The 15,105-nt window shown below is 44.0% G+C and overlaps 1 protein-coding gene across 1 annotated transcript in view; it reads left to right on the top strand.

Moving 5' to 3' along the window:
- cdh13 (cadherin 13, H-cadherin (heart)) overlaps positions 1–15,105 on the top strand; it is a 221,948-nt gene that overhangs the window by 57,057 nt on the left and 149,786 nt on the right. Inside the window, exon 7 of the mRNA XM_078283279.1 lies at positions 4,052–4,196. Within this exon, the coding sequence (XP_078139405.1) occupies positions 4,052–4,196 (145 nt within the window). The remainder of the gene's footprint in view (positions 1–4,051; positions 4,197–15,105) is intronic.

Raw genomic sequence — 15,105 nt, 5'->3', positions numbered from 1 at the left:
CATACATACATCTGGACAACAGATATACTGTATATATATATGTACATATTTTTTAGATACTACTTTCTCATTTTAGAGTAGAATTCTCCTTCAATTAACTTGGACAGTTTGGCTCTCAGGGGTTTGCAGTTCCTCGGAGGCAGAAGTGACTGATGGTGATGGTGTGTACAGTGTGTGCAGTATAACTTATACATGCTACATGCTAGAGGCTGATTGGGTCTCAGTAGATCTTATTTCACATACTCCCATATGCACATACTAATAAACAATGCACTCATACAGTATATACACACACAAACATGCATGCACATTCTTTCTCTCCCTTTATATTTCTCTCTCTGTCACACACACACACACATACATATTCTCTCTGCAGTCTTTCATAACTCGCCAAGAGGGGAGAAAGGGTGCAAAGGTGAGAGTATGCACAAGCATCCAACCACAGAGGATTTATTATCGCATGTTTAATAACAAAAAGCAAAAATAAAAGACCCGAGTTCATTAGAACCTATTAGCAGTGCCGAGATAAGTGTTTCTCAAAAGGTACCTTGTTTTAGCCGAACACTTTTTGATGAATATTCCCATTGTTCCAAGAACAATTGTTTAATCAAACTCACTATTTCACATAAAGGCTGTCTGCGGAGAAATAATTTCCTCAGTAAAAGATTAGGATTTTCAGAGGAGGTATGAAAAATACATCTATAATAATGAATAATTTATCACGGCTCGCATACTTCAGGCGCGATTCCGGTCTTGCTTTTCTGTCTGTTTGGATCAGTGACAACAAAGTGCGGAGCTAAGTGGGATCAGGATCCCGTTTTGAAATGTATGGTGTGCTCATGAAAGGTAACGCAGAGAGAAAGAAAGAAAGAAAGATGCGACAAAATGCCCCCCACATTTCCACCCCTCAAAAAAAAAAGAAATGGATGTGAAAGCAACGGGGATGTTTGCATGTTCGATGGCTCGGAGAGAAAGACATGCAAATCAAAGAGACGATGTGCGTTTGATTTTGTGTAATCTGTATTCCCCGTCTGCCAAACAGGGGTTATGGCTGTGTTGTTGGTGTGGTTCCCCATTTAAATGATCAAATGTTAGGCACCTCACCGCTATCATTACAGCTCAGACATGCTGAGAAGAAAAGAGAGTATGTGTGTGTGTGTGTCAGTGTGTGTGTCGAGCCATGAATACATATGCTAGTTGGGATAAGACGATGATTATTTTGCATGTATGTGCCTGTAGGCCCTTTTTGTGTGTGTGTGTGTGTGTGTCTCGGAGGTGCTCAGTGCAGAGGTTGTAAAATCCATGTTGGATTGGGAACACCATTAGTTGAGAGTCAGCACTTCTACAGTATGGAGACAGAGGGGAAATGGTCCCTCTCACGAAAATCCTCCCATGGTATATTCTCAAGGCAGAGAGAGAGAGAGGGAGAGAGAAAGAGAGGGAGAGCGCGGGGAAAGGAGGACGAGATGATGTATGAAACCATTAGGCCCCTAACACCTGAAACGCTCGGTTCAGCTGCATGTGTGCCATTACTGCCATTACACCATATGCTCCGGGCACCGCGGAGATGGAGGGATAGGGAGGACAAAGGGAGAGGAAGACGGAGGGGAGAGACAGTGGGAGCGGAGTGGGATGACCCGTGTGATAGAGAGGTAGCGTGATGTCATGCATTACTGATAGGAAGAGGAGAGGCTGGTAATGTGGCGCCGTGGATGAACGAGGACTCTCTCCCTCTCTCTCTCCTTCTCTCTCTGATGAATCTCTCCGCCCTCGCTCTAGTGCTAATAAAGGAAGTGAGGGGATCTCGTTAGCTGGCCATTTTAGATTAAGATTGAAGTGGAGGTAATGCCATTACTTATGGTGGCTTTATAGGATATAGATCGCTGACTTCATAGCATATAATATCATCAGCAGATAGGGTTTCTGCCGGTCCGGAGGCACACACACTTACAATATACCAAAATTGATCCTGATTCTGTGACAATGAGCGCTGGCAGCATCCAAACCTCATTATGTGCACATTCACTCGCAGTCTGAGGAGCAGGTGTCCACACGCAGCCGCTTCAGCCACAGTAGGTCTGTTAATTATCCTCGTCCTTGTATTCCCTCATTGTGCATAAAGGTGCTACATGTAGCATTTCAACATCAATACATTTTTGAGACAGGGCTATAATTACAGTAAACAAAGGACGCCATCGCTGGGAAGATTGTCAGCCTCTACGCCGCGTTTTACATTGTGCGCCACCGGGTCGGATTTTACAGGATTACTCTTCACCAGAAAACAGAATGCAGACCGCTGTTCCTCCAGTGCAAGTGGAGCTAAAGATTTCAGAGTTTCTCGCGACGGCAGATGGCGGAACGCGTGAGCGGCCTATGGAAATCTCACTTCCAGCATGTTTATCGTCTTCGGTAAAGCCAAAAAGTAAACACATGCAAGAAGCAATATCGTCAGGAAGCAACAGGGTTTATGGGAAATGCGGCACTAACACTAACTACCACTGACAAAGCCACTGGCATGAGATAGAGGCTACCAATCATCTCAACCATGGTCTCATTTGTTTTTTTCACATCACATTTAATTCGACAATGACATATTGATGTGTTATAATGCTACATGTAGCACCTATAAGCGTCTCCAACTCGATGCCTAGAGACAGACAGTGCACAATCAAGCCTACTGTAAACCTGAAAACACACAATTCTGAATACGTCTTCACCCTCTCTGGTCCAGGGTGGAGCCCATCTTCAAGCCTGCTGATTTTTCTCGTTCAAGTGTCAGACAGGTAGAGTGCCTTTAAGTGCCTGCGGGGCAGAGAAAGAGCCACGGGCCTCTTGCTGGGTTGACTAAACAGGCCAGGGTTGTCCCTCCCCAGATTAATAGCTGCTTGTTTATGTCACAGGCAGAGGACTGCCGCGTGGATACTATGCATATTTCAACTGTACTCCGCTAAGCTGGCACGGTCCCCCAGGTGAACTGAGGGGATGACTAGCAATACTGCAGAGTAAGGAGAAGCAGAGCGCATGAATATGTGATGTGGGCCTGTGGAGGGGCCCGGCGGTGGAGGAGAGGAGGAGGATGAGATGAGTCGAATAAGAAAGCTTAACAGGCTCGGCTGAAAGGGTTTATCTGTTTATTTGTTTGTTTATTTATTTCATTTTCGGTGAAGGATCTATTTCACTACGCACACACACACACACACACAAAAGATAGAGACGTACGCATGCAAGCATGTGAGTTGGTAAGTATGGGGAAGAAAAGTAAGAAGTTAGGCCTATTGAAGGAACAAAGGGCAGAATACAGGGAAAGGAGGGAGGGAGGGAGTTAGTATAGACGTAACCCTGCAAAAATAACCCAAACAAAGTGAAAAGTTGTTCTTTCCCACCAGTCAATCAAATGAATACAGATATTTCTACAGTATAGATGTTTGAGGTTGAGTGATTACATGGTCATTGTTCAACTTATACCCCAATTGGTATTTGACCTTGACTGTTAAGGTGCTTAGAGTGGAGCTTTGCATCCAGGAGTTAATTTTCCCTCTCATTGTCCCTCTCCCTCCAACCGACAAAGTAGGAGGTCGGCTTCACTGCCTTGCTCCAGCCATTCAGGAGCAAGTGCTTCGCTCACTGTAGTCCGGGGTAATTGCCAACCGCTGGCAACAAAAGGCAGAATAATTGCCACTGTGTTCAGTCCGTCTTTAGACAAATGTTGAAAACTCTGCTCTCAAGCGCCACTGTCTTTTTTTTTTTGGAGGAGATAAAAAGAGAGTGACGTTTGTAGGGAAGATAATGTTCGGTTTTAACTGTGGCCATCTTTTCATTAGAGTCTTGTCTTTGGAGCAGAACAGAACGGAATTAGGGCCAGCCTATTCCAGTAACATGTTTTCTGTTTTTTAAGTAAGATTTCTCCTAGGAATGCATGTTCAACATGGTAAATAAAGTTACTGATTCTAAAATGACTTGGGGAATACCTTGTATAAACCCTGTAATTGAAAAATCTCCCAAAACACCATGTTGTTGACAATAGACTCCTTTCTCTCTTCTGTCCACATAGCTGGAAGTTTCAACCACAGACCTGGGTGGGAACCTGGTTGAAGGACCAGCCATATTAGTGGTCATCGTCATCGACCAGAACGACAACCGGCCCATCTTCAAAGAGACGCGCTACTCGGGAGAGGTGCTCGAGGGATCTCCTACAGGTAGGTGGCGCTGTTCTAGGGCTGGAACAGAGAACTGTGCTTTTGGTGGATATAATTGGACAGCAGTGTTGCATACGCTATGATTACTACCTGTCAGACATCAGCCAATCTGAAGCTAGGCATCATTGCATTGACGGCATCTGCATTCACGGGCTGAGCTGGCTGGTTTGTTTATGTAATTGCAGCGATAAAGTCAATAACGCATTTGGATTCCACTATTGTGACAGAAAAGGATGTGCTGTGTTAAATCTCAGAATTCTTTAAAAAGGTATTTAGGCATTGACTAGTCTAGTAGGGTGGTCCACAGACATTGCACATGCCTTTTCTAATAAAACCAGAGAAAGGCAAAGAATCTTTTTGTGCTCTCTATCTGATGCTCTCAAGCTTTTACTGTTGTTGGCATTGATGTCTAGCAACTTGGTGAGAAAGCTGGTTATTCAGAGACAGTGCATATATATTGGCCTAACGCCTCCCTCCCTCTGTGGTCTAAAGAAATGAGAAAGTCAGTGAGACAGAGACACAGTGAGGGTGAGCCCTGGGTGTCCGAGGCTTGTGCCAACAGAACACATTTCCTTATCTGTTCACTGTGTGTGTGTGTGTGTGTGTGGGAGACCTGCACTTGCTCGTGCCACTGTATTACATTCCCTCCTTGCAGCGGGACTTATAGCAGCTCTCCTCACCTACATTATATCTTCAGGCCGCGGTATACTTCTTCTCACAGACAGAAAAACACAGCACCGCATTGGCTTTGGACTAAATGAATCCTTCGCACACCAGCCCCCAGTGCATGATCGCCTACAGTCGGTCTGAAATATCACACGATCGCTGGCGTTGCTTTGTGGCAAAGCGTCTCTCTGTTCCCTTTTCCAGTTCAGTGCCTTTGTTCGCACCACGCTACCGTCTCGTGGTCAGCTCTTTCAAAAAGAGTAATTTCTCGCTGTGTTTGTTAGTGGATATTTGTGACCGGTCCAGCAGCTTCTAACCGCTCATATTCCCTCAGTTGCCTTTGCAGAGCTTTCTCCGCAGCGATGGTTGTTGTTCTCCGCTATCTCCAGATTGCACGTTACCTCTTTAATCTTTATGTGTGGAGTGTAAATAAACGAGCAACACAAAGCCACAGCGGGTATACACAAAGTTAAACTATGTTAGTGTACTGCAGCCTTTACACAGGTTTCATTGTGTGTGTGTGTGTGTGTGTGTGTGTGTGTGTGTGTGTGTAATTATTTGTGTACATGCCTTAGAAATGATGTGGTAAGAAGTCTGTATTCTTTCATTTTTGTTTCTTTGCCTTTGACATTCTCTGCCAGAAGGAAATCAAATTCCACACACAATATATACTGTATTTAAAGTGAAACAACCAACGCATGTACGACATCAGCTAGCATCGTAAGGGTTCTAGGAATTTACCAGACATCTCATTTATAATAAAATATATTACCAAGGCTCCTGGGCCCAAAGTCAAAAAGGCCCTAAGTTTACCAGTCTTCCAGGTGTCACAGAGGCAAAAATACTGTTCAAATTGCATTGGAGGAATACATTAGTTATGCCTTTGCCATAGTTGCCAGTCAGATGGTCAGTAGTGGGTGTGTGTGTGTGTGATTGCAGGTGGAATGCACCAACACTAACTCCTTTACATGCAAGTGTTCATTCTGCATCCATTCAATATACATGATGTGCCTGCCTGTATATATTTGACAAATGGGGAGAAACAAAAGCCCATGCAGTGCAGATCCTATCATAGTCCTCACTCTGTTTGTGCTCACATCATTAGCACATAAAGCAAACAGACATAAACCTCAATCACCAACAGAGCTCCGCAGATAAGAGGGATCAGTCCGCTGGCAGGCAGAGGCATGACACACACACACTCTCACACACACACACACACACAAGTAGGCGAGCATTTTTATACACTGGGGCACATGCATGCGTCTGTGGGAGCACACATACACACTGTCACACACCTACAGTTAGCAGGCAACACCTTATCATTATTTTGGACTGCAGCAGCTTGTTACAGCATTGCTTCCCATAGAGACATTTTGAGCAGTTGTCAACTTCATGCTGACCTTGTGTTATGAATTGCTAATGCAGGCATTGCTTATGCGATGGTATATTAGGTAAGCAACAAAATGTCGTTACCGGGTATACAAAACAAGATAATAGGCTGACAACTCCCATAGTTGAATGTTGTTAAACTAATGTAGTCAAACTAAAAGCACATTCTGGGCCCGCAGTCATAGGGCCGGAATGATTTCCATTAATTTGACTGTAAAGCAGCGTGTGTGTGTGTGTGTGTACTTACATGTGTGTGTCCATCTTTATCGTATGCATGTCTAGCAGTGAGCAAATCAGCACACTGGGCGTGAATCAGAGATATGACAAATCCCCGGCAGGTTAGTCTCTTATTGGTTCGGCCCCAGTGAGGTCCAGGCCTCCCAAAACACATGAATCATCAGAGTAGCTTTTAGCCCCGACTCTGTTTACTAGACAAGTTAACTCTGACTTCTGCACACTCAGCACCATTACATTTTCAAAAAACTCATTTTACATTACTGGTTTAGATCTGATATCATCCACCGGAGGCCCTCTTGTGACTTGGCTAGATAGAATTGAGGCAGATTTTGTTTTATATGCAATTACATGATACTGTTTTCTTTTTTTTTTTTAATATATATATATCTTGGAGACTCTAAGGAAATCCTTTTGTTCCCCCGAGCTCCCTGTAAACTGCTATTTCATGAGTGGATTATAGCCTGCTTGAATAAACCAAACTGAACAAAATAAAATGAACTGAAGTTTGATTTTATTTTCAGTCTGGCTTGATCTGACAGCTCCTTGCTGCTTTCGTTGCCATGGATGCCAGATCCAATTGAGCTCAGAGATAAGATGAAGAATGTAGTACTGAAGACTGTTTGATTTCTTTGCATATCTCTGCAAATCCGTACACTAAATAGTCTACTTAGCCAGCCTGTCAGTCCGACCTCAGTGCTCAATCAATTAATAAATCAATCATTCAAATTACATTCAACAACCTCACAGCTTTTCCCCGCAGGCTTCCAGGCCAATGCATTTCCAAATAGAAACCAAACCTAACAGTAACCTAAAAACACACAAACAAACAAAAGAGAAGAAGAGAGAAATTTAACATTCAGTTCATTTGCAAATAATAGAACTCTCATTCTCAATTATGAGCTAAAATGTTTTTCAAAGATGTCAGAAAATTGTGAGATGTTGTGCAGGATTAATGATAAATGACTATTGACCCCTTGTAAATGTCTCTACAAGAGTTTTTATTGGTTTGGTGGTGAAGTAGTCAACAAACCAAAAAGATGCTGTCCCATAAACTCTCAGCTGCACATTAAAGTGTTTTTGTTTTTGTTTTTGTGTGTGTTATTATTTTGTTTCCCCCAAAGAAAGTGTGGCTCACAGAGAAGGAAAAATGGGTCCCCAAAGTTCTCTGACAAAATAATTATGTACTGGTTAGGGTAGCTGAGGCTGACTAAAAGGATTGTAGATTTTAAAAGTGTTCAATTTTGCTTGATGCGGCCCCTTAAATGGCAACAAAATCTGTTTTAGATAGATAGATAGATAGATAGATAGCCTACAGTGACTATTTGACCCCCCCACCCCCTCTCTCCCAACCTCCCACTGATTATGTTAAATGGGTGTCCAAACCTTAACTGGGAGGTTGGAGGTCAAATGGTGATTGGACGTTGTTACTGTATGGAGCCGGAGGGAAACAGGTTTTATACCCTTTAGTCCTCATACCTGACCTCTGACCTCTGAACCACCATACTTTTTAATCAGGGCCTTAAGGGAAGTTGACCCATCGCATAACCGGGTTCATAGGTTGACCTCGTGAACTCAGAATTCAGTTGGGTTCATCCATATGCTCAGCAATAGGAGTCAGAATAGTGGAGTAGCTACAGAGGCGGTGTGTGTGTGTGTGTGTGTGTGTGTGGTGTGTGTTTTGTGATGGTGATGGTGGTTGTTGCGTCTCCGCTTACTCTGCGTGCGCTTCTGTTTGAACTTGATAAATAGATGCAAGGCCACCGTTAAGCATTCACCCCTTAATTTACGCATTTTTACCCGTTTCTTGTCACTTTTTTCGAGTTCAAAACGTAATGCCATCGCCTCAAGCAAGCTCCGAGAACTAGCAAGGGAATTAGAGGAGAGGGGCCGTTTGTACTGTGCAGGGTGTGTGGCTCGCTGTTTGTTTCTGTTGCAGTGGAGAAATGGATTCCTGTGCTTTTGTATGTTGTAGTTCCCAAGCATGTGTGTGTGTGTGTGTAAGTGAATGTGTGTGCATGTGCTCCCGTGTGTGCGTGCGTGAGTGAGTGAATAAGTGAGTGCATAAGTGAATGTGTGTGCCTGTCCTCCCGTGTTTGTGCGTCTGTGTGTGTGTGAGTGAGCAAGTGAGTGAATGCATAAGTGAACGTGTGTGTGTGTGTGTGTGTGTGTGTGTATGCGTGCCAGCTCTAGCAGCATGGTGTGTGTGTCACACAGCAGTGGCTGGGCAGCAGGGGAAGCTGTAGGGGAGAATGTCACAGTGCTCTGACATTTCTGTGCAAACTGATAACAAAGGCAGCCAAAGCCCGAGTCTCCTGGCAAGCCCTCTCCTCCCTCTCTGTTTACTCCTCCACTCTTCCTTTTTTCTATTCCTCTTTATCTCTCCCCTTCTCTTTTCTCTCCCCGGGGCTGTGTGTACATACCAACCTACTCCCCTCTCCTCTCCTCCCTCCGTCTCCCTCCTCCCCCCATATTTGCTGTTTTGCTATTCTTTCCATCTTCTCGCTGTCTTCCCGACTTTATATTTATATATTGACTTACCTGCTTTTGCCCCACTTCACTGGAGGTTTTCTGTTTTTTAAACAGTAACATAACTTTTTCAAACCAACTTTGGGCAAGAATTTCTTTATATAGCATGTATCCATGATTTGCAGTGATGCCAGTGTTTTGCTGACACTGCCCAGAAAACTGTTCTATTGTAACCACAGACTATACACCAAGTGACCATGAATAAGTAAATGTCTCAAATGGCTTGGGTGGAAAAAGAAAGGTACTTTTAAAAAATTGAAGTCCTCGGAAGATGTGACCCTTACTCTGCCATCAACATTGCTGGTACCGCTAACATTGCAGATGAACTCCCTGATCTGTAATTTCATGATATAACATGTACAGTATCTTATTCACAACCCTGAATACACAACCCTGTCTCTCTATTCCGGTGAAACTCTTTTCAGTCCGGAACACTCCAAACCGTTATTGTATGAATGGTTATACAGTTGTATTTGGCGGTGCAGGTTCTGCTCTCTAGATGCTCCCTGTATGAATCCAAGCAGCATGCTAAAGATTCAGTCAAAGCCCCCAGGGGTGACAGAACAGAGTACCACTGAGATATGGAATATACATAATTTTATGAGACAAGCCTACAGAAACATTCCATCTTAAGTGTATTTGATTAATAAGGAGCCAGACAGAAGTAGGCTGGGGTGGTGGAGGGAGAAAGCAGCACAGTGGCAGGTATGAACTGCAGGGATGAATGAGGAGCTGGCAGATTAAATGGACCGCCTTGTTTGTGCCGAACGTGATTGGTGTTTGTTTGGATCAGCTGATGTGGCGCGCATGACTTGAACTAACACAAAGCTTCATTAGGCGTACAAAAGTAGCCTGATGCATTTCGGTATTTCACTTCAGCGTGGGTGAACTATCCAAAAGTACTTCATCGTCAAGAGAAAAAAGTTATTCCTTATTACCGGTAAGATAACATTACCTTTACAAATTGCTGGTACTTTGTATGTCTCTCTTTACCGGTGGACAGATGATGAAATTTCCCCCGCTCCATTCCGACACGATTATTACAACCGACAGCACAACATATGATAGGCATTTAAATTGGTGCTTGGTAAGTCAAGTGCGTTGATTGATAAAATAGAGATGATAGGTACGCTCCCTTACTAACTGAACGTTTGTTTTGGGGGTCAGTTCGGGATTCAATATGGCGTCGTCAACAAAACAATGACATTACTGCAAGTAATGTATGGGTCAGTGGAATTGCACAGAGCAAATTGTATAATCTAACATTCAGGAAGAAAATGCTGTGCTTGTGGAAAATTACTGTGTTGAGAATGTCATGTTATTGGTAATTTATGGTTATCTTTCCTCTGCCAACGCCATGCAGACTAGTTAAATCTAGCATTCTGGAGATATATCTTGTGTAATTGGACATGATGGGGTATAAATGAAGATATTACTCATAGTTGTGTCTCTGTTTGTGTTCCAGACTAATTTGTGTTTATATCAGAAGTAATTAAGGCCCGGGCTCCTGCTGTGAAGGGAGAGGGATGGGTCTGGTCTGCTGTTCTGCTCTGCTCTCTGCTCTAATGCACAGGCACACACACACACACACACACACAGGCAGGATACATGCATCACATGCCTCTAGGCGGGACACAAACACACACACACACACACACACACACACACACAATCTATCACCAGCACTACTGTATATCAGCTACATGTTGTCTTCCCATCCACTTACAGACCATCCATCAGCAGCAGTCCACCGGTCATAGTTCATCCTCTCGTTTCTCTCCTCACACCATCCCCTCTCTCCACAGCTGCCCTCCCATTTCACCCAAGGTGTCCCAGACTTCATATTGTGGCCAGACATTCTTCATATTGACCACTCGTCTAGACCTAATGGTCACTTGTCCGGACCTTTACCCGCCATACCGTTGCAGCACTGCCTCCGTTGCAGTCATTAGTATGATCTCTGTCCCGCTGCTCCGGCCCGTCCCCGCTCCCCTTCTGGAGTCCCTTGGCTCTCGTGCTGCACGTTCGCTCTTCTTCTGCGGTTTCACGCGACCGCATTCGTACGACGGCAGGTGCCGGAAAAACCTCCAGAAAGAAATAAGAGGTGAACAAAATCAATAGCTAATTGCTGGTGCAGGTTCCTTTGAGGAGGGTTTGTGGAGGCAGGGGAAAGTGCGGGGGGGGGGGATTGGGGGGTGCAAGGTGCAAACAGGAGGGGGGGGGGGGTGGAGCGGGTGGGGTTGTAAAGCGAAAGAGAGAGATTGATTCAGGGGAGATAATGATTGGGCTGAGAGGTTACACCAAAACTGGCAGGTAATTTGTAGCATGATGGTGCCCGGTTGTCCCATTATGGTCTCTCTCTCTCTTTCTCTCTCTGCCTCCATCTCTCTCTCCCTCTCCCTCCCTCTCTCTCTCTCTTTGTTAGCTGGAGAGCAGTCTGTCCAACACCCCACCAGGTGACCCACTGTCCCACAATGCCTCATTATCAGCTTGTCAGGTGGAGAAAGCCGGGCGAATTAATGTTCAAGGTAGCTGCTGAGGCTGGTGGCCAATTAACTCTGGGGCATTGTTGACAGGATAAATGAGTTTGGGTTTTCCTTCTTTTTTTTTTTTTTTTGCATATGGATGTGTACATACATGAACACCATTTGGTTCAGTGCAGTAATAGGCCCGCCTGGTCAACTTTTTCTTTTTCTCTAATTTCTTGGGTGACTCATGTTCAGTCATGGTTCCCTCTAACCCGAGACTCATTATATGATATGCCGGTGACAAGATTTGAAATTGGAGATTGTATGATGAATGATGAGTGGTTGAAAGGGCTATCTGAAACTCTGATGTGAATGCAATGAGATAAACAGTTCTTATGGCCAGGTGATAGAAATGCAGGCTTCAATCCAGTGAGAAACTCCTAGGTTATTCACTCATCTATATGCCTCTGTTCTCTGTTCCCCAGTAAGGCATCATTGATTTTCCTGAGCCTTCTTAACTGAGCTATCTTCTTCTGAATTACCATAGGGAGCGATATGCATTACCCCGCTGAGAGAAAAAATTGCATTCTAAATGGGCCTTATTTTCAATAGTGATTTGATCTGAATATATGCGAATAAGACTTTATTTCAATACATTTCTTTGGTTTGGAGTAAATTATTTTGCTCCCATGTGGATTTTATGTGGTTCCCTGCATCATTCCAAAGCTAAATAGCGTCAACATCACTCTCTCTCTCTCACACACACACACAGTCTTTCTCTCTGTCTCTCACTCTGCCACTCTCTTTTCTCTCCCTCCCTCTTTTCTCTCTTCCCCTTGTCATGCATGAGTGCTATGTAGATGAGAGTTCAGTCCTAATTTCATAGTTTAGGTCCTTGCCAGAAAGAGGAATGTGCAGCCCCAAACCTGTAGTGGTATGAAGGTGTGCACAGTAGGACTGTGTGGAGATGCTACTGTTTGTTTTTGTATCTGTTCAACCAACCAAATTGTTTGTTTTTGTGTTACACTCTGAAGTAGGCGGGGCTTAAACCACAAGTGAGTGTGGTTTAGACTGAAACATTAAAAGTCCCCCAAATTTTTTGTTTTTTCCTTGTAACCATTGCCATTGCTATTTTTGCGATATCGAAGCTTTAAACTTGTTTACATTTAGCCTAGTTTGCTTTATAAAGATATAATAGAAAAAAACAAAAAAACAAAACAACAACCTCGATGTTATGTAAACTGTTAAAGTTAGCCTTTTAGCAACACAACTATAAACAATCATTGCCAAAAATAATTATAAACAGGAAAAATATGTCACCTCCAACTCATTGTATACTAGTATGTACTGAATGAACACTGGTGAAGACTAAAGAGGTGATTATAAACTGAATTTTTTTTTTTTACTTATGAAAAACGATATTTCCTCATTCTCACTCTGAACTGCTTTATGAAACTGGATCAAAAATCAAAATCTTCCTTGGGTTGAATTAGCCTATATCTTTGGATACTGTGCCCCTACTCAAATTTCTCTAAGAGCAGTGGTGTGGAGCGATGGGGAGACACAGCATCCTGCTGTACTGAACAGACTCAGAGAACAGAGAGTCTTCATCCACTGCCAGTCAAACCAACTCCGCCTCGCAAAGTCTATCAGCAGAGCAGATCAGACCCGCCGGGACAAGAAACAGAGAAAAATTGACCTCACTAATGCTGAATTAGTAATCAAAACAAATAGACTCTTCCCGGAGCAAACAGAAAAGCATTCGAACAAACAACTCTCTCTCTCTCTCTGCGGCTCCATCTGTGTGAAGCAGGCAGACTGGCTGTGGAGCGCAAATAAACCCCGCCCCCTCCTCCTCCTCCGAGTTCAATGAGAAGTTGAGGAAGAGCAAAGTTATTTTCAGTCGAACGTTTTCTCCGCCGTAGGCGTGCGATTAACATATTTGAATAATATTGAAAAAAAAATTCAGGAAGGAAAAAGCGTTCGGGTCAAACGCATTATTCCCGCTTTGCTGAATGCGGTATTGGGAGCATCGGGAACATCCCTAGTACAGAGGATTGGGACTTCAAGGTGTGACAATGGCTCAACTCTTGGCTTCCCTGGTGGCCGTTCCACTACATGAGTGCTGCTAATCTATTAAAGAGTTTCTATTCTCCTCTGCCCCTACACACAGTCCCACATCAACTCCGGCTTGATTATCTGTCCCCCTCTCTGCGTCGGCGGGGACCTGCTCCTCTCACTCAGCCTCACTCTGAAAACCCTCAGAGAGTCCGACCAGACAAACCAATCTCTCCCCATCTCTCCATTTCCTCTCCCGCCTCCCCGACAGGACCAGACAGCCCTTGGCCCCGCCAAAACCCCCATCGCACTCCGAGTTCTCCAATTTAGATTATCTCCTTTGTTTCACCAGAGCGCTCCCAGACACCATAACCCTTTTATAACGGGTACCAGCTCCTCGCTAGTCAGCCTTAAAGGCCTTTACTGAAGGGAAAAGTGTTTCTGAAGAGCAAGCTTCCCGAGGAGATAATGGTGTATTGGACAGACGCTGGTTTTGTAGGAGTGGTTTGTACCGCACTACTCTGTGTAATGTAGAGTAATGAGCGGCCGGCTCCGAGCTCAGGAGGTTTCAATACTTTTGTTTCGTTTGCCGTTTAGCTGAACATCACAGCTGTCTGGCTCATGATTCGGCAAGCCGCGCCTCCAGAGATAGTAACTGCATCTCAACCTCAGAGAATAACGCTCCTATAATGCTCCTATCTTAGCTAAGGTCAACATGTTTGAATGGAAATGATAGGAGAGCATAGACCAGAGTTCTGCCTTGCTGTTCTGAAATGTGTCCAGATATTTTTTTTTTTTTTTTATCAAGCCTCGTAGAGCTGAGTTGATGCGGGACCACCGCCAATGTCTCCTCCATCATTTTATTCAACACAAGCTGAAAGCTGAAGGTAGGTGAGCGCTCTTACTTTAGAACGGTTTGAAAAACAGAACATCCAGAGAGCCTAGGCCATAGAATTGGAAAACAGATTTACTACGAGTCTGTTATCGCTGCCACATACCGTGTTTGTTTGATACTCTCGCGTCTCGCAGCGTATTGCAGATAATTAGTGCAACAGTGGAGTCTTAGCAAATGGAAAATGAAAGAAAAGTGTATTTATAGACTGTTTACACTAAGGACATCTCAAAGGAAGAAGGAAATGAGGACTGTAAATGCTAGCTTTTTTATTTCATGTAGGAATGTACCATAAAAATCCTAACTAGCTCATAATTATCACCACCATCATCGACCCGACTGACCCAAACCAACTTGCAATGATTTTGCGCTGGTTAATTGAGTGGGTGAGTTCTCTTTTTTCCCTGTTGTTCCACAAACTAACTCAGAGAGAGATTCATTTTCATAATATTATTCCAAAAAAGTAGAAGTACAGCACCTCTTTTCTTTCTTTAAGACACGGACATGGGCACAGCAGACTGATTGGAGGACGAGTGGAAGAAGTCTGTTAGAGACAAGCTGCTCCATCCACTCTGCACCGCTTCTACTTATCCCAAATTACTGCACCGTCCCGCTGTGCTTGAACTGAGTTGTACTGTACATGGACACAGAAAATCTCTCACTCCTCCTG

This window comes from Centroberyx gerrardi, chromosome 4 (genome assembly GCF_048128805.1).
Source record: "Centroberyx gerrardi isolate f3 chromosome 4, fCenGer3.hap1.cur.20231027, whole genome shotgun sequence".
Classification (NCBI taxonomy): Eukaryota; Metazoa; Chordata; class Actinopteri; order Beryciformes; family Berycidae; genus Centroberyx; species Centroberyx gerrardi.
Note: the sequence above shows the minus strand (reverse complement) of the source record. Positions and strands in the feature narration are given on the sequence as shown.